This window comes from Phalaenopsis equestris, unplaced genomic scaffold, assembly GCF_001263595.1.
Source record: "Phalaenopsis equestris unplaced genomic scaffold, ASM126359v1 Scaffold000761, whole genome shotgun sequence".
Lineage (NCBI taxonomy): Eukaryota > Viridiplantae > Streptophyta > Magnoliopsida > Asparagales > Orchidaceae > Phalaenopsis > Phalaenopsis equestris.
Genome location: NW_018165201.1, coordinates 3,396,185 through 3,416,282, shown reverse-complemented (window position 1 = coordinate 3,416,282; position 20,098 = coordinate 3,396,185). Strand labels below are relative to the sequence as shown.

General features: G+C 33.4%; 2 protein-coding genes across 5 annotated transcripts in view; one reads left to right on the top strand and one right to left on the bottom strand.

The window, feature by feature from the left end:
- Positions 1-17,238, top strand: part of LOC110030890 (serine/threonine protein phosphatase 2A 55 kDa regulatory subunit B beta isoform-like) — a 24,683-nt gene extending 7,445 nt beyond the window's left edge. Inside the window, exons 2-16 of one of the 4 annotated variants that reach the window (XR_002294688.1) lie at positions 1,344-1,471; positions 1,809-1,904; positions 1,985-2,104; positions 2,457-2,657; positions 4,078-4,169; positions 4,577-4,695; positions 7,998-8,121; positions 8,564-8,687; positions 8,906-8,974; positions 9,922-10,013; positions 10,100-10,174; positions 15,655-15,719; positions 16,244-16,382; positions 16,464-16,536; positions 16,965-17,238. Coding sequence is in view for 3 of the 4 variants with exons in the window: in XM_020733864.1 (XP_020589523.1) it covers positions 1,344-1,471; positions 1,809-1,904; positions 1,985-2,104; positions 2,457-2,657; positions 4,078-4,169; positions 4,577-4,695; positions 7,998-8,121; positions 8,564-8,687; positions 8,906-8,974; positions 9,922-10,013; positions 10,100-10,174; positions 15,655-15,719; positions 16,244-16,371 (1,433 nt within the window). In the remaining variant the exon portion in view is untranslated. The other 3 variants (XM_020733864.1, XM_020733862.1, XM_020733865.1) reach the window with 3 other exon arrangements.
- A 1,286-nt stretch (positions 17,239-18,524) lies between these two features.
- Positions 18,525-20,098, bottom strand: part of LOC110030999 (protein YABBY 7-like) — a 4,886-nt gene continuing 3,312 nt past the window's right edge. Inside the window, exons 6-8 of the mRNA XM_020734012.1 lie at positions 19,508-19,583; positions 19,202-19,300; positions 18,525-18,590 (exon numbers count right to left, since the gene is read on the bottom strand). Of these exons, the coding sequence (XP_020589671.1) occupies positions 18,525-18,590; positions 19,202-19,300; positions 19,508-19,583 (241 nt within the window). The remainder of the gene's footprint in view (positions 18,591-19,201; positions 19,301-19,507; positions 19,584-20,098) is intronic.

The following is a 20,098-nucleotide window of genomic DNA, read 5'->3' as shown; positions in this document are numbered from 1 at the left end:
TTTTCTGCCCCCGAAGAGCTTGCGGGATTGAAGTAATGAAAGGAGCGGGCTCGAGAGCCGTTACCTGAAGGATTGGCGGGGAAATTAATGAATTCCAAACAGAGGGGAGATTAAATGGAAAACATTAAATCCTAAATTAATTTTAATTAAGACAGAATTTTGAAATTTGAATTTCAAATTCAGGTGAGCTGGTGCCTAGCCCGTGCTCAGCCTAAATCGAACCCGAGTCAAACCTGGGTTGTCCGAGGCCCGCACCTAAAAAACATCGATTTCCGTGCGGTTCGCGCGAGTGTGGAACCACAGAAATATGGGTGTCTTTTCTAGCTAAAATCAACGTTCCGGACGCGTCGACGCGGTCTGTTTCATCATCTGGGGTCGTCCGGACGAGTTCGCCGTTGGGCGAGTCGATTTAAGCCAAAATCGTGTGTAGTGCTGTAAATGCGTGAAAAGCGGCGTTCGCGAGTAATCGAGTCACAAAGGGTTCACCTAAGGCTGTTGATCCTATAGGAACTCAATTTCGAGCACTCTACATGTTGGTCTTTAGCCCTTGCAACTAAAAGTTGAGTGCTTGGGACCATTCGTGCGAGTTTTCACAAAAATGAGTAAAATAGACAATAATGATGCTTGTTGAACAAAGAATATCAGTACGATACAGCTGAAGATGCTTAATGATATAATATGACAACTTGCTAAAGTTAGGTTTGTTCTGATTTTACTAGGTGTCCTAGACTCTATTTGCTATATGTTGACCATGCAAGGTGGTGTTTTTCAAATTAGCGTTGAGGTTAACTATCTTTTTTGGGATGAGTTGATTGAGTCCCTTTTTAGTAAATTTGATATGTTAGCGACCTCTAATCATCCCTGAGGTTGAGTATACTTGTTTGGATGCTTTTGACGAGTTGATACTTTTGATTGGGATGAGTAACTATGAGTTTGACCCAAGTGTTTATATAGATAAAAATTGTAAAGTGTCCATTGATGCAATGAAATTTCATGTCATATATTTATGATTATGTATTTTAATTTACGCACAATGGTTTCTTGATAGGGAGATTTACATAAATAACACGATTCCTATTCATATGTATTCGCTTATCTAACGTCTAACTTTAACTTTTGCATTTATGCCATCTTACTTATGCATGAAAAGGTGTATTTCACTTTAAAATAATGGTATGTTTGTTTTGATATGAAATATTTGGGTGATAAAAATGTAAAAAATAACATCTTGGTATTAGATATGTAAATATATAGGAATTGGGTGGTCTGTATATAAATGTCCATCTTGTAATATGTTACCTTCTTGCACCGACAAGATGGAAACTTTTTGTTATATTGAACAGCTGATCGTATGGACTTCTTTTCAGTTGATGTCATATCTGCAATTGAGTTTGAGAGTAGAGGTGAATATCTTGCAATTGGAGATCATGGTGGTCGCATTGTACTCTTTGAAAGCACAATAGGAATTAATGTAAGTTGTTTTACTATATGTTTTATCGCGGAGTTTTGTTTCTTGTGCATCTATTCAAATTTCAAAGGAAGATTTACATACATACCACTACTCAATTTTATGTATTTGCATATCTAACACCTAAACTTCAATTTGCCACTTTACCTGTGCATCAAAAGGTGTGTTTCGGGTTTAAAAATAAAAAACGGTGGTATTTTTTATGTGATATGACAGATTTGGTGGTATAAATGTAAAAAAGTAAAGTTGCAGTGTTAGAAATGTAAATACATCGGAAATGGATGTCACATATGTAAATGCCCCAATTTCAAAGTACTTTTGTCCTTGACAATTGTGTTAGCCACATTTGCGAAAGGAGCTCGAACACATGGATTATCCTACCCCAATTCATCCTAGGTACACTTACAAAACAGAGTTTCAGAGTCATGAGCCAGAGGTATATTTCTTTTAAAATCATTCCTAATTTTATATTTCTCCCATTTCCTATATATTTAATTGACATATGTCATTCTGTAGTTTGATTATTTGACGAGTTTGGAAATTGATGAGAAGCTAAACAAGCTAAGGTGGTGTGCTGCTCCAAATAATTCTATGTTTCTTCTTTCAACAAATGACAGAACAATCAAACTGTGGAAGGTAAAAAAAGTGCTACGCAAAAGGTCACAAGCATATTGGATCAATTTCTTTTTGGGGCATTTACATACATACCACACAATTCCTATGTATTTACATATCTAACTCCTAAACTTTGCTTCTTACATTAACAAATCTTTTATATCACATAAAAAATGCCACCATTTCAACTTGTAAAAAGTGAAATACACCTTTTCATGCATTGGTAAGGTGGCTTGTATGTAAAAATTGAAGTTTAGGGGTTTGATATGTAAATACAAAAGAATTAGAATTAAGGGCTATGTATGCAAATTTTCCTTTCCTCTTTTCCCACCTTTGAAATTTGAAATGTAATACTAATTTGATTTTTGACCAGGTTTTGCCATATAAAGTGAAGGAAGTGAAGGAAATGAACCTGAATCCTCCAGTTTCTTCTGAAAATACTCTACTGGCTGAGAATAGTTTCATGGCTGACCAAAATAAATCATCTATTATAAATGGTTATCGGCTTGAGTGGTTACCTAAAAGGCAAAGGAACTTGTCTCCACCAAATTGCGGAGATCCTCTCCCTCTCTCAGTATGCTGATTGAAATCAGACATGTTTCTTCATGTCTTTACATTAATTAGGTCTTATATATTTTATATTTATTATTATTTTTTTTTTGTTCCGTCATGTTCTTCTGCGTAACATTTATTTTTATGCCATCTGAAAAATTTTCAGTTTTTCTGCCTTTCAAATGGATGAAATACCTTTTTGCTGATTTTCTTACATGATATCATAATTGGGAAATAAATAACTTGTCTTACATTGGATTTAGCCGAACTGAAGTACTTTTTAATGCAGTTTGTCATGGTTATAAATTTTAGTAGACTGGTATCTTGTTTTGATTTCAGCGCTAGAGACGTTCAGTATCTGCTGTGTTTTGTTCCATCAACCTCCTTCACATCCGCTGCTAGCTGATGCTCAATTACTGATATATTGACCCATCTTCCCCTTCTTTTTTTTTTCTCTTTCCATTTATGTGCCATGATGACTTCGTCCCAGGACATTCTTTGGAAACAATTTTTTGGATGTTAGTCCTTTTGTTGTCCTATTATGGCTATTTTTTATCCATTTCTTTTAATTTTGTTTTGATGACAAAGGGTCTGTTTGGGGCAACTTTTTCATTGCGTTTCTTTTCAAACCATCACCATAGCTGCATTTGGCTATTTGTTTTTTTTTATGTTTTTTAGAAATTTTTGTTGTGAAAAGTTGATTTTTACGACCAAATATGCAAAAATGTAGTGTTTATAAGAAAATTAGTCTGATTTTTTCAAAAAAAAAATTATAATACCTACAACAACTTTAAAAAAAAGTATTTTTCCAACAACAGCTTTATGACTAACTTTACAAAAAATTGCAGCAGCCCCAAACGGAATTTTAAGCCTTCATTTGACTTCTATGCTATCTGATATGAAAGCGACTTTTACAACGATAGATAAGTTGCTTTACATCTATTGCCCATTACTGGGGTGCCAAAGAGGATGTGCACTTGCATTATGGTAATTTTCATTGTATGTTTCTCATATGTATCAAAATTGTGATATGTCAATCTTTTAATAAAAATAACTTAAAAAAAACCAAATGAAACATAAGTTTATACTGCTTTATTTTCTGGTTTTAGTTATTCCCAAGGTATTGTTTGGTCAGTTTGGCTGGTTGGGCTAAGGAAACAAGTAACAACATATATTTCTCCGGAATCTACACCAAGGACCTTGGAGGATCATTTATTTGACAATATGAATTAATATTTTGCTTGCGTTCTCCCATATGTTTTTGATATTGTCATACAGGCATATGATTACCTTGTAATATTCTTCTGAAGTGCGAAATTCTGTCATTTATAGGGGAATGTTTATGTTTTTATTTCTAAGAATACATTGATTGCCCTATCTCATGTTGACAACACCAAAGGTTGTGATGGTCTATGGATAATAACAGTGCCTTGCACCTTCAGATGCTTAATATTAGAGATGGAGCTTGGGCAAGATGCCGGAGGGTATATGCACATGCTCACGATTATAAAATTAACTCGATATCAAACAATAGGTATTTTATTGTTTCAATTATTTATTTGTTTCTAGATTAGGGGCATTTACATACATATCACACAATTCTTATGTATTAACACATCATACATCTAAACTTTCATATTTACACACAACACTCAAAATCTTTGATATCACATAAAAAATAGAGCTATTATCACTTTTTAAAAGTGAAATATACCTTTTCACACATTTGTTTAAAGAGTCGAAGTATGTATGTAAATATGAAAGTTTACGTGTGAGATATGTAAATACATCAGACCTGTGTTCTATGTATGTAAATTTCCCTTTAGATTAAGCATAGGTGAAATCATGTTTCTATCATAGCCAGCTCAACTACAGCTTTTGAAAGACCATTCTATTTATGTTCTGGTCAACTATTAGCTTCTTTTATCATCTCACTTGCAGCGATGGCGAGTCATTCATTTCTGCTGATGACCTCAGAATAAATTTATGGAATTTGGAAATAAGTAATCAATGCTTCAACATTATCGACATGAAGCCTTCAAACATGGATGATCTAATAGGTGAATAATTTGGTAACTTTAAACTCTTAGGTTTAATTTCCAAAGAATTATCCGCTGGTTAGTGACAAATAGGGGCGAGCATTTGGTTTGTTTGGATGGATTGATCAAATTGGGCAAACCAATTGCAACTCAAAGCCACAATCTGAAAAACTGAACCTATCAAAATTTTGGTAAAACCGAATTAACCTAACAAAAATTTAATTCTGCTCAAACAATCCAATTATTAATAAAACGTTTTTTTTTGGTTGAAGTTTGATTATGAATAAACATTATAAATTACATATCTTACATATATAATATTAATTTAATTTTATGAATCCTTTATTTGTTTTAATCAAATAGTGCATATGCGACAAACTTTGATTTTTTTTTTATTTGTTTGACATGAAATTAAAATATGGAAAGATTTACTTACATACCACTTAATTCCTATGTATTTATATATGTAACAGTAGAATTTAATCGGGGAGGAAAATTCCTTAATCCATTATTCACAAGTAGGGTACATATACTTATTTGCAAACTCACCAAACATATTTCACTTAAATTAGAATAGGAAATAATTCTGAATAAAAAAATAGGAAAAACATAAAATAGGATGAGAATAAAACAATCAAAGGTTTCCTAAAATATCCTTATAAAATCCTCTAACATTTGAAGGTGGTGTTTGACCCACTTGAGAGAGGCAAATATGAAAAAGACCAAATCTTCTCAGATTGTCACTCTCCTCCTCAAGCTTGGTCGTAAATGTTGTACAGATCAAGTTGTGTATTGAATTCCTACTAGGTTATGAAAGGAAGAACTTTGGTGAAGATATCAACAATTTGTTGGTGTGTCGGGATGTAGCTTAGTTGTATCACTCTCCCATTGACCTCTTCAGAGATGAAGTGTCTATTAATTTCAATTTGTTTGGTCCTATGATGATGCACATGATTATTGACAATATCGATAGCTGCTTGACCGTCAGATAACATCTGTACAAGTCCATTGAAAGAATATTCCAATTCCCTTATCATTTTCTGAATTCAAATCCCTTCACAGATCCCCAAGGCAAGTGTCATATATTATGATTGTGCACTGCTTCTCGAAATAATAAATTATTTCTTACTTCATGTAATTAGATTTCTCTATACATATGAGCAATAATCTGTGGTGGACCATCAGTGTATTAATTACAATTCTCTATTTTTGGTTTTCTAGAAAATTAATCCATTACTAAAAGTCTTCTTAAGAAATCTTAGAATTCAATATACCATCTTCAAATGCACTTCATTTGGGCTATTCATGTGTTAACTCAAAATGTTGACAATGTAATATCTAACATAGTAGGTGACATATAGATGAGTTTTCCTACCAATATTTGGCATATTGTCTTAACCATAAATATGCTTTCTTCTTCCTTGTTAGGCTTCTTATTGGGTTCCATCGGAGTATCAACGGGTTTGCATCCAATAATCCTTATTTTCATTAATAGATGTTGGATGTTTTTCCTCTGATATAATAATCCATTTCTTGGATCTTGCTACCTCTATGCCTGGAAAATATCTCATGTTTTTTAGGTCCTTGATTTCAAACTCGGTGGCAAGCACTTATTCAATTTTGAGAATTTCTCTTCCATCATCACTAGGTAAAATCATATTATCCACATATACAATCAATGCAGTAATCTTATATCCCTGAGTATGTTTTAAATAATGTATGATCAACTTGATTTTGAGAATACCTAATGGGTTTCATAGTCTTAGCAAACCTTTCAAACCACATCATTGGTTATTACCTAAGCTATTAGAGGGACATCCCGAGTTTGCATACTAGGTGATTGCTTAAGACTTGGTAGCATCTCTATGTATACTTCTTCCAGATCGCCTTTCAAAAAAGCATTTTTTTACGTCAAGTGTATGTAGTCCCTATTCCTTGTTAACTGCTCCTGAAAGAAGAATTATGATAGTATTGAATTCAACAACTGGTGCGAAGGTCTCCTGATAGTCATTCCCATAGGTTTGTGTGAAATCCTTAATAATAAGTCTGGCCTTAAGTCTCTCAACATTCTCATCAACTTTGTATTTGATGATAAACACTCATTTGCATCCAACTGGCTTCTTATCCTGAGGAAGTTTCGAAGAGTCCATGTGTCATTTTGCTTTAGTGCTCAATTCTCTTCTTCCACTGCTTTCCTTCATTTTGGATTTTCAAGAGCTTCATGAATGAATTTAGGAATCTGAATACTATCAATATTAGATATAAACGATGTATAGGCTGAGGATGGTGTTTCATAAGATACATACTCCTGAATTCAGTTTCTAATTTTTCTTTCTTTTTCAATAGCCCCCAAAAAGGAAGGGGACGACTCATGAATACTCGACTCCTCACCTAAAATTTCAAGTAAATGTGGATTTGGGTTTTGGTTGAAACAATTTTGTTTTTGCAAGTTGTCTTCCACCTACTCAAGATTTTTCTTCCTTCTGGTGTATACACAAAGTTTTTTATTTTGGACTAAAGGTTAGGTTGGTTGTATATCCTCATTTAGAGTGGGAGAGTAGGTGGAATAGTAGGATTTGGTGGGTTTGTTTTTTGGGTGTCATCAAGTGCGTCCCAAAATTAACGGTCCTCTTTTGCCCGATGATGGATTTAAATGTCACGACATCTTGTGGGACATTTGCATACATGTGTCTCAAACATATCCATCTCCCACTTTAGGTGCCATTGAGTTGACTAGCAAGACATAATAATATGGTCTCGATTCTTCCATGTACGGCGGTTGGGGTCATTGATCTCATGAATTGTGTCCTCTCCAGTGAGATGATTCTTTTTGCCTTTACCACAAACATACATAAACACGGATTGCGACCATTGAAGAAAGTTATGACCATTGAGTTTATGATTTGTGATAAAGTTTGAGAGTTTAGGAGTAGTCTGGACAGAATCCTTGGTTTCTATCTCAGGATTCACATATGGAGTAGAACTTGACATCTTCATCTTGTACTTTGTCATCATCCCTAAGCGTATTTAGGGCCACTTTCATATTTACACACATAGCACTTGAATCTTTAATATCACATCAAAAATAAAACTAATATCACTTTTTAAAAGTGAAATACACCGTTTCATGCATAGGTTTAAAGCGCAAAAGTGTTATGCATGTAAATATGATAGTTTAGGTGTGAGACATGTAAATACATAAGAATTGTGTGCTACTTATGTAAATTTTCCTTTTTTGTGTGTCAGCTGCATGCTCATGTATCTTCTATGCTAACGAAAATTAGCTTCATTACATTTTTAAATTAAGATTTTCAATCATGCAGAGGTGATAACCGCTGCTGAGTTCCATCCTACTCACTGTAACCTCCTCGCTTATGGTAGTTCAAGAGGTTTTATCCGGTTATTTGACATGAGACAATCTGCCCTATGTGACCAGAATGCAAGAATGTGAGCTTCAACTAATTTGATATTACGATAATACCAAGAAGTCTTGTTTGAACCACCTAATTCTTATGGCAAAATTCTGCATAAATCATCAGCCATCTTATTTTTGTTTCACTTTATATATATATATATATATATATATCTGGAATATTTACATAATAACTACTTAATTCCTATGCATTTACATATCTAACACTTAAACTTCAATTTTTACATATATGCTACCTTATTCATGAAAATGTGCATTTCGCTTTTTTATAGTTAAAATAGTGGTATTTTTGATGTGATGTAAAAGATTTGGGTGATATAAATGTAAAAGATAGAGATTAGGTGTTAGATATTTAAATACAGAGGAATTGGGTGCTCCCCTCCCCCCCCCCATCCCCAAAGACACACACACAGATTATACTTCAGTTTTTTAAAAACCTGAAGTTTGTTCATACAGTTTAAAGGATCCAGAATACCAAGGTGCTAGATCCTTTTTCACAGAGATTGTTGCTTCTATTTCTGACCTAAAGTTTGCCAAAGATGGAACACATATTTTAAGTCGCGACTACATGTACCTAAAGGTGTTTATCTTCTTTTTTCTGTTACCATGAATTTAAATGGTATCATAAATATTAAATGATTGGATTGTTGTAATTATTTGCTTTATTTTTTCTTTTCTTATTAAATTTTCATTTAGTGACTAAAATCCTCTGTTGTGTTTGCAGTTCACTTCAACAATTTAGTGTTATTAGTCTTATGGAATTTCCATTCAATTAGTTATCTTTCCCCATTTCTACAGTTGTGGGACATGCGCATGGAAGAAGCACCTGTTGCAACTTTTAAGATGCATGAGTTTCTCCGCCCTAAGGTATTTAATTTTTTTTTTTATTTCTGGTGATCAGGGTGAGTAGAAAGATGGATTTTTGAATGAAAAGATTGCCTTATACGTTTATACTGCCCAAATCTTTTTTATTGCATAAAAAATACCATCATGTTAACTTTTAAAATGTGAAATACGTCTTTCATGCTTAGGTTCGGTGATATGTTTGTAAAAATTGAAGTTTAGTTGCTAGATATGTAAATGCATGGTGTGTAGATCTTCCTAAAAATTAATGCAGAATTTTGAAAATCAAAATTCAGATAGATTTTGTTTTCATCCATTTGTTGCCATAATAGCAAAATTAGGTTGATTCAGGGATATTCATGCATAGGATTAATCATCTGGCCAACTAGTTATTTTAATGGTTTTAATGTATTCTACAAAATGCTACTATGGAAGGCATGCTGAGATGTGTCTGATGTTTCATATCCTATAACTATAAATATAGGCTAGTAAAATGCCAAAATACTCTCTCGAGTATTTGTATGAGATCATTGTAATCACAAAGTCTTTAAAAGTGTTAAATTAGTCTACATATTCTTTTTAATATGGGCTGAAATAATTTCCAAAAAAGATCATTTTATACCTTATTAAAGGTACCTGGGGATTAAATTGATATTTTTTATACTATGAGACTAAAATTACTATCTACAGAAAGTTAGGATTATTTTGACATTTTCTCAAATACAGGTGTAGTCTAGTTTTGGTGGGCTTTGTTGTTGTTCTTTCAATTAAGCTTTATAATCTTAATTGGTGGCTTTGAAAATATAAGCAATTCAGATTGCTATTGTTTTTGGCCTGAAGTTCTACCTTTAATCTTGTATTTTGCTGCAAATTTTTTTTTTTTTCAAATTGACAAATTGATTGATTCCTTTCAGCCTTTCAGCTTAGTGCAAGCTTTATATCTATTTGACAAAATTTAATTGCTTTGGTAGCTATCAGAGATGTACAATAATGATTCAATTTTTGACAAATTTGATTGCTGCCTCAGTAGTGATGGCCATCAATTTGCTAGCGGTTCTTACAGGTTTACTAGAATTGTTGTTAATTTTGTACAATAATGTTCTTTTTTCATATTATTTGCTAATATATTTTCTTGTTTATGGTTATAAGCAATACTTTCAAAATTTTCACACGTGGTGGACAGGAAAATGGACTTATATTGGATATTTGTAAATGTACACAGAGGTGATCTTCTTGGCCACTTTATTTTTCTGATGAACTTTAGTACATTACAAACATATTTAAGCATCTTTTTTTTTAATCTTTTCAAGCTTTTTAATGTTTCTCATAACTTTCTCTTATTGGAAGATAACATGATATTTAAGTGTAATAAGTTAAATATTATGGATGCATTGTATGTAGGATTGAGGATACATATGAAGATATAATCTCTAGAGTTATGGAAGAATACCTTTAGAGTGCTGATCCTATAGTTCAACCCAAACCACGACCAAACGACACAATTTTATTGGTGAATTCAAAGAAAATATAATGATGACTGTCCACACAGAACTACACCAACATGCAAACTATTAAACGACAATGACTCCTCCTCCAACAAGAATAAAACTGTCTTTATAAGTTTACTTATGAAGTTTAACAATTAGTTTAATTAACTTAATTCTTTTAACTACATTTCATAGCACACATTAAATTTCTTTTAGATTTGTTTTGTTTACTTAAGTTTTATAGTTTGAATATTGTGTTTGACGTTATAACTATAAGAATTCTAACTCTCTGTAAGATCGATACTTAGAACTTTACTTGTGTTATTATTATGAGGTTTGACAACTTAAAGATTTTAAAATATAAAATTGCTTATACTAAATTTATTTTTATTGGTATTGAACTGCATATTTACTATTAGTGTTGTCGTGTGTGTATTGTAATATTGAAAGATATTTACAACACACATCACAAAAATCAACCGCCACATGACCACACCACTAGATTTTCTACTAAAAGCATTAGCTACCTCATTTACCTTATCAGGTTGATATATAATACTGAGATCGTAATCTTTAATCAACTCTAGCCACCTTCTCTGTCTCAAGTTCAGCTCCTTCTGAGTGAAAATTTTCTTTAAGCTTTAATGATTGGTATAAATCTCACATTTCACTCCTCATAAATAATGTCTCTATATCTTCAATGCAAATACAATAAATGCTAACTCCAAATCATGAGTAGGATAACTTTTCTCATGCGACTTCAATTATCTAGATGCATAAGCAATAACTCTCACATTCTATTGCAATACACAACCTAATTCTCTCAAAGAAGCATTGGTGAACACTTGAAAATCCTCAACATCATTGGAATTATCAGAATAGGCGCCAACACCAAGCAAATCCTTCAACCTCTGAAAACTAGCTTCACACTCAGGTGTCCAATCAAAAGGAACTGCTTTCCAAGTCAATCTTGTTAGAGGAACTGCAATCTGTGAAAAGCCTTTAATAAAATTCCTATAATATCCTATCATGCCAAGAAAGCTATGAACTTCAAACACTGTAGTTGGTCTTGGTCATTTAACTGCCTGCACCTTTTGAGGATCAACATAAATATCATTGCTACTTACCACATAGCCCAGAAAAGAGAAATTGACACTTTGAGAATTTAGCATATAGTTGTTGTTGTCTTAATGTCTCCAACATCTATCTCAAATGAATTGCATGATCATCTTCAGACTTGGAATACACCAAATATCATCAATAAAGACAATAAAAAACTGATCTAGAAATGCTTTGAACACCCGATTCATTAAATCCATAAATACAGTTAGGGCATTAGTTACACTAAAAGGCATGACCAAAAACTCATAGTAGCCATAACGGGTACTAAAAGTTGTCTTAGCTACATCTTCCTCCTCCACCCTCAACTGACTATACCCGGATCTCATATCTTTTTTCGAAAATACAGATGCACCTTCAAGCTGGTCAAACAAATCATTCGTCCTGGGCAATGAATACTTGTTCTTGACGGTCACTTTATTTAATTCTCTATAATTAATGCGTATACGCATCATACCATATTTCTATACAGGTACACCCCAAGGAGATTCATTGGGTCTAATAAAATCTCTATTCAATAACTGCTGCAACTATATTTTTAAATCCTACAGTTTTTTAGGTGTCATTCTATAAGGAGCCTTCGCAATAGGAGATGTATTAGGTACAACCTCAGAGGCAAACTTACCAATTCTTCAAGAGAAAAACATCTAGAAACTCCTTTCCCAAAGGAACCTCCTTAAATGCCACAGTGGCTTTACTCCCATCTTTTACATAAGAAATAAATACATTATTTCCCCTTTTCCTTAATTTATCAACTTGTAGAGTTGATATCAAAGATGATAGGACATCTATGATACACTTTAAATAAAGTGTTTCATCCTCAACACATAAGTCCACACTCTTCCAACTGCAATCAATAAAAGCTTCATATCTACTCAACCAATGTGTACTTGAGTTAACATCAAACTCATTCAAAGGTAATATAATTAACTTGGACTCCAACTTGCTATTTGAAATCTCAATATCACAGACACAAATTTGACTAGCCATTAAATAATCTGTAGGGGGTAAAAGGACAAAAAAACCAGAAGCTAAAGTGATAAGAACGATGCTTAAGCAAGCAATAAATCCCTCAAATATAAATGAAGGACTAACTCTAGAATCAAATAAAATTTTACAAGCCCGTGTAAAAGTTGTACCTGTCAAACATTAAATTCATCCATAGCCTCCTGTTGAGTCAAACTACAAATTATAGGTTGAGTTGGAGTAGTAGCTAAAGGAGTAACATACTATCTTTGACTCTCTCCTATCTTCTTTCTAAAGAATCTCCCTCCACCTCTATAGGAAGATCCTTCACCGAAAGTTCTTGATGAGATCGCCTTCTGTTGTATATCAACCCTCTGGTCTACTAGAATATCAGATCTACTATCAGACGCTTTCTGGGGACACTGTGCTATCTTATGACCAGGCTGACCACACTTAAAACACTACTCAGAAAATCAATAACATTGATCGCGATGTCTCCTTCCACATGAAGTGCAAACGGGAGCATTACTCACTGAGATAGATGAACCTTTCCTTCTAGAAGCTGTAGAACCTCTCCCAGAGTCATATGGCCCAAATCGATTATTCTTCCCACTGCTACCACTTCTAAAAGATTCACCTCCAAATCTTTTCTGGCTCACATTCATATGGCGTTCAGTAGACATCAAATTATTTTCCACCAATCTTGTCGTGTCTACTAACTCATAGAAATCTTTGATCCTAAATGGAACAAGTGGGCGTTTAAGTTATCCTTGAGTCCTCTAAAAAATTTATAGCACTTCTCCTCTAGAGTACTGACTAACTGTGGAGCATATCTTGCTAATGTAGTAAACTCAGCCTCATACTGCATTATCTTCTTTTTCCCTTGAACCAATCTCATAAAGGACTCCTGCATCTAATGTGTGGCTGATGGAGGTACAAACCAATCTCAAAATGTATTAGTTAATTACTCCTAAATAATCTCAACTTTCTGCTTGCCTTGAAACTTCTCCCTCTATTACCCTAGCCACCGATGCTCAGCCTCACCATCAAGTAAAAACACCGCCAGGGGTACCTTACGATTCTCTGGATACCGCATGCTATCAAAAGATTTCATTAGTCTCAGTAGCCAATCTTCAGCTACTTGAGGCTCTACTGCTCCCTTGAAATGAGGCAGATTCAATCTCAAGAATAATTGCAAATGCTTATCTCCCTCCTCTGCTTTCGAAGTACACATTCTGCTTTGAGCATCGCCCATCAATTGAGCCACTAAACTAACAAATTGATTCATGGAATCTCATAGAAGAGCTCCTAGTGTACTTTGTACTGCCCCAACCTGACTGGAACTCTGTCCATCTGTCACATCTTGATCTTGGGGATCCATAATTACATAATACTTACAACTGCCATGCACGTGCAATAATTTAATATAATATACATACAAGAAAGGGTAGAAAAAAAAATAATCTTAAACAACCCAAAAATCTCACATTCATCTAATAATCAATCTTAGAGCTTTGGTTATAAATTAATTCCTTCAAATCCATTGCTCTGATGCCAAAAATTCTGTCACAACCCAACTCGATGTATCCCGTCATGTCGGGGTGAGTCATCTCGTGTGGAGGTCATAACAGTTAAATTATTATCCAAGATCTATTTAGAAGGAACCCATCTATTTTTCTTCAAGTTTTCACACAGAGTCACTAATATTATCAAAAGTTGTAAAATAAATATACTCAAAATACATTCAGATCATATAGATATACAACAAAAAGAATATATACAATAATCATGTTTAATCTCTCTATCATCAAAATTAAACATCACATGATTGTCAAAAATAAAGCTCAAAGATAATGTCATACTTAAAATCAGATTTTCACAAGTAAAACATAAGTAAGCATGTATTTAAAGAAAATTAATCGAACATGGTGGACATCATGTATAAGGATGTACAAAATCCTTCATAAAGACATTCAACAAGAAACTTTTCTTTTTCTTACGATGCCCATAAAAATAAATAAATATATGCTTAACATATAATCAAATGTGTTCTACAATCTGGTAAAGGCATTTTATAAATCGGGCATGAAACAAACTACTAAAATTGAGGAATAAATTGATCATCAAATTAAATTTAAAAACTTCAAGAAAATAATTAAATATGAAATAAACATGCAAGACTTTTCAAATCCCAAAATTAAGTCTCAACAGGTGCACTGGTATACTACGGTGGCAGTCGTTACAATCGATGGGTTACGGATCTCCGTAAGCCGCAATCATGCCAATCCGGGAGAGATCAGGTTTTTGCACGCCGATTCGGTCTCACTTGCCGCGCAAACGACAAAGCAAGCCGTAGAGTTATGTATGTTGTAATCGTCACCCAACCTAGGAAGTTGCAATTTGTTTTAGCTTTCGATCCTTTAATCAGATTCCTAAAACCTTGAGCTCTGATACCAATTTGATATGATTTGATGTCAAGATCAACATGATTTTTTCGCAGAAATTAGGGCAAAAACACTTATTTTCTTCAATAATCCAAACAACTCACATAAATACAAAAGATAAGCACCGTACAATTTGAGAGGTAGGCGATCTCCCCCAATTCCTACAATTTGAGAGGTAGAACATCTCTCCCAAACCCTAGACTTGAGACTCACAACTTAATCTCCTGCACAAAACCTAACCCTAAACATAACAAGTCTATTTATACCCAACAATGATAATAATAAAAAGACTAAATCGCTTCTTAGGCATACAAAAGACAAATTTGCCCTTAGGCTAGGCCCACTCATAACATAGACATGTATAATTAAAGCTAAAAATGCTCCAATTAGATGAATATATAAAGTTAATATTGGAGCATTAAGAAGGAAAAGTGGTAGATTGAATATAACATCGGTAGAAGTCGCTCAACATAATTTGTGAAGGGTAGGTTCGACACTTTAGGAACATTAACATATCCAAATATGTATTCATTAAGTTGGCCTTAACTCGTTGGCACAAGGCAACGATGGTCACTATTACTGATGTTATTTCTCTCTCATCAACTATCACTAGTTTTCTTTAATGTTGACTTTCTCTGCTGTTGATAATTTAGAGTTATGAGCTGATTTACCTGCATTGATCACTCAGGCCATCTCATTGTACTAATCGTAGAACACCAAGAAGACTGCGCAGCTTTGCATGGAGACAGCGAGGTTCTACCATTTAATTCAGGAGAAAATTTTTCGCACGTAAGACGTACGCAGCGCTGTGTACGTCAGGGACGTTATTCAGAGAGTATTGGGGGTTTATATTCGCGTTATACCCTCTGTAACCTCATGTAACCTACATGCAACCTACCTGCAACCTACAAACATATGAAAATAGAAGCGTGGAACTTATTAGAAGGTACAAATAGGTTACAGATAGGTTACATGGAGGTTATAGGGGGTATAACGCGGATATAACCTCCCAATACTCTCTGAATAACCTCTCTTACGTACGCAGCGCTGCGTGCGTCTTACGTACGCTACATACTACACAATTTATATGTATTTACGTATCTAACACCTAAAAGATCATATTTACAAGTTTACCACTTCTATCACTATCTTTTTAAAAGTGATATATACATTATTTTCCTTTTAATTCATGCTTCATACATTTTTTTTTCTGTAGCTCTCTTTTTATCTTCCAAACATTAAAAATGAATTTTTTTTTTTTCTGAATTATTTGACAGGAAATGAGAATTCAGACAGTATTATTCCATGTGATATCACATCCAAAGTGATCCACATGGCCTGGCATCCTACAGCAGATATGGTTGCCTGTGCATCTGCAAGTAGTTTGTATATTTACTCTTCCTGATATATTTTCAGGTAATTTTGACTACAAAATAGTTTGTATGTTTACTCTTCCTACTATATTTTCAGGTAATTTTGACTCTTTTTTTTAGCAAGATTTTAAATCCACATTAGATGGGGAAGTCATGGTTTGTGAACAACATTTGTCTTGCTTAGCAGTTGCCACTTGGTAAGCTCCAATGTCTTTGACCTCTAAAATTGAAGTTAGTGCTTCAAATTGGGCTTTTACATGCATACCACTCAATTCCTATGTATTTACAAATTTTACACCTGAACTTTACCTTTTATATTTATACCAACCAAATCTTTCATGTCTTTAAACAGTCAAATAGACATTTTTTATGTGTAGGTGAGGTGGCATGTAGTCAAATTTGAAGTTGAGGTATTAGATGTGTAAATATGAAAGAATTAGGTTGTATGTGTAAATTATGTGTACCTTTTTTTTTAGCGTTCCTAGTGACATTGGCGTGTAACGCTTATGCACCATCAGCAAATTTATATCATCCGACATGAATCTTGAGACAAATCTTTTTAAACAAAAAATATTCAATCTTTGATTAAAAGTTATCACGAAGTCTGATTTTAGCAAACTTACAGACAAACTAACTGGCTCGGCGAGATGGACGCAAAGAAATCAAATTGGTCAAATTTGAGTCAAATCAAGCCCAGATCAAGCTGTTAAATTACTTTTGGGAGCTTTCAATGCATAATTGAAATATTAAACGGATTTCGAATTTGGCAAGCTTGTAGTCAGATCGAGTGCCTTGATAAAGACAAATCTAACGAGCACAATACCACTTAATTCTAACATTGTTAAGATACTCAAATGTTTACAGAATATTGTTCAATCGACCCAAAATTCAGTTAAATTGCAAGGTTTTCTTGTTGAACATGGAAATATCAAGAATACTGGATTCCTTTTTGGTTCATCAATCAATACATTTTGGGAACACTTAAAATTTACATTTTACATATATGCCACCCTATCTCTGCATGAAAGGTGTATTAAATTTTCAAAAAAATAAAATAATGATAGTTTTGATGTGATGTGATATAATTGCTAGTTACAAATGTATAAAGTTAAGTTTACATATTAGATATGTAAATACATAAGAATTGGGTGTTAGGTATGTAAATACCCCAAATATTAATTGGCTTCCACATGCTCTTTTGATATTTGGGTGATAATATTCATAAAATTGAAGATATATAGTCTTATAAATAATTATGAACAAATTTTTTTCTGCTAAAATAACATTAAATTAATAATAAATAAATAAATAAATAAATAAATAAATAAAAACCATGCACCGCCTGGGAAACATTTAAATGGAATATATATATAGCCTCTAATTAGCAAAGCGATTAATTTGGACTAGATTTTAATAATTCAAGAAATTGCAGCATCTCACACATAAAAGTTCATAATTACAACATAATTTAAGAAATTGAAATCATGTAAGAAATTTTACATAAAAATTCTTATAAAAAATGCTTGATCATCATCATCATCATATATTACTTGTTAAAAATTTTTTTTTTCTAATGATCTGTTTAGGTTAGTTGCAGGTGTTTGAAGAAACAACTGTGGTTGTCACTGTTTAAAGAAGCAGCAATGAAACAGTTGTTCAAAAAATTGTGGTATATATATTTAAATCAAACTGTAACATTCTAGAAACCACCAAACTTTTTAGCCATATCTGATAGAAAACACAGCTTTCAGCTATTTTTTGAAAAATTAGGCGAAATATAATTTTGTCAAATATAAAAAAACTTCAGTGAGTCATTGCATTGTTGCCTCAAACGCACCCCAAGGGTTTGTTTGGGGGAGCTGCAGTTGTTTGAAGAAGCGCATGTGAAGCAACTGCAGTAGAAAGTTTCATTGACAATTACAAATTCATTTTATTTTCAGAAAATTAGATCGCAGCTTTCTGACGCATGTCATATTTTAACAGTCGAGACTGTTTACTACAATAATTTTTTTAAAAGCAGCAAGAAAATAGTTTTCCAAATAGAATTATGTTGACAAATTGAAAACAAAGCAGACAGAAAATTGTCCCAAACAGATCCAACCTAAGTCTATTAATGATAAAGATGGTGATAAAACATTCCATATAAAAATTTGTACAAGAAATTTCATACATGATTATTGTGCGACTAGTTAGCAAGGGCGTGCCTCAATGCCTTCCTCTCTTGAAATCTAGGCCCTCTTCTTTCGTCCATCTGAAGATAATTTAGTAAATATTAGGGAAATTTACATTCATACCATGAAATTCCTATATATTTACATATCTAACATTTAAATTTACTCCTTTACATTTATACCACCCATATCTTTCATATCGCATTAAAAATACCATCATTTTACTCGAACAGAGGCAAGGTGGCATGCATGTAAAAATTGAAGTTTAAGGGTTAAATATCTAAATGCATAGGAATTGAGGGGGGTATGCCTGCAAATCCTCCTAAATATCAACAGATGATGAAACTAACAGGCTCAAATTTAATTATTTGGATCTATTTCGGCTCAAAATTGAAACTAACAGGCTCAAATTTAGTTATTTGGATCCGTTCCAGCTCAAAATAAGCTCGAAATTGGCTCATGACTAGTTATATCAAATTTTACTTGGCATCATCTATATAGTTTACGAGTCAATCTTGAGTTGGTTCGAGCCGATTCATGTATGATTCAAAATCAGCTTGAAAACAAATCGATTGGAAATTTCGGCATATGGATCTGCTCATTTTTTTTCGTTCCGAGCCAAAATTCAAATCGATCATAGGTCGATTAATGATGTTCAAGCTAAATTCACAGCCCTATCCATTTAACACACCTGATAAATTGCATCTTGGTCTCTAGCTTTCTTGCCCTCTCTCCTTAGGCTGCATCCTTCTCCTTTCTCCCTCTGCTGAAATCTAGGAAAATGCGCCCACTGCATTTGTAAAAAATTTAATTATGAGGGGCATTTACAAAAATACCTTTCGTTAACTTACTTTGGGTGTTATATATGTAAATGAATAAAAATTGTGTGGTAATTTAATTAAATTTACATTTTTTTTACTTAATGATTAAATAGTTTAATTTGCAAATTAGATTAACAAATTATAATTTGCTTTACTTAATGTTTGATTAGACTCACATTCTTTGCTGCGGTGCTGAAGGCTTCCTTGTGGGTGATGCTTGGATCTCTAGCTTTTATCCTTTGTATCTCTTCCCTGCATATTAAATTTTTACTAATAAATAACTTGGAAATTTTGAGGATATATATATGCGCCGCATTCTCATGTTAGTTGGTAGAGCATCCGCTTCGGCGGTGTAAGCTCCCCCTAGTCTGGGGTTCAAATCCCGCCTCTGGCGACTGTTGTCATGACTCGTGAGGTACTCGAATATTTAGGCGCATGAGTTGCTCCAGACCTGACGGAGGTTGAGCTAATAGGGTGGTTGGAGACCTCACACCCCAACCCATTCTTATATATATATATATATGTAAACATTTATTGGAAACTCAAACTCGTTTCATCAATAATTATCAAGGAATGTTAATTTAGGGTATGTTGGGGATAGTTTCTGTGTGTTTTGACATTTCACACTGCCACCACATTTCTATTTGGGGAACTGTTTTCTAAAACTTTTAGTGCCTTAAAGCTGTTTTTTTAACCTAATCTGTTAAAGTGCAGTGTCTATAAGAAAGTTGTTGTTGATAGATATATATATATATATATATATATGT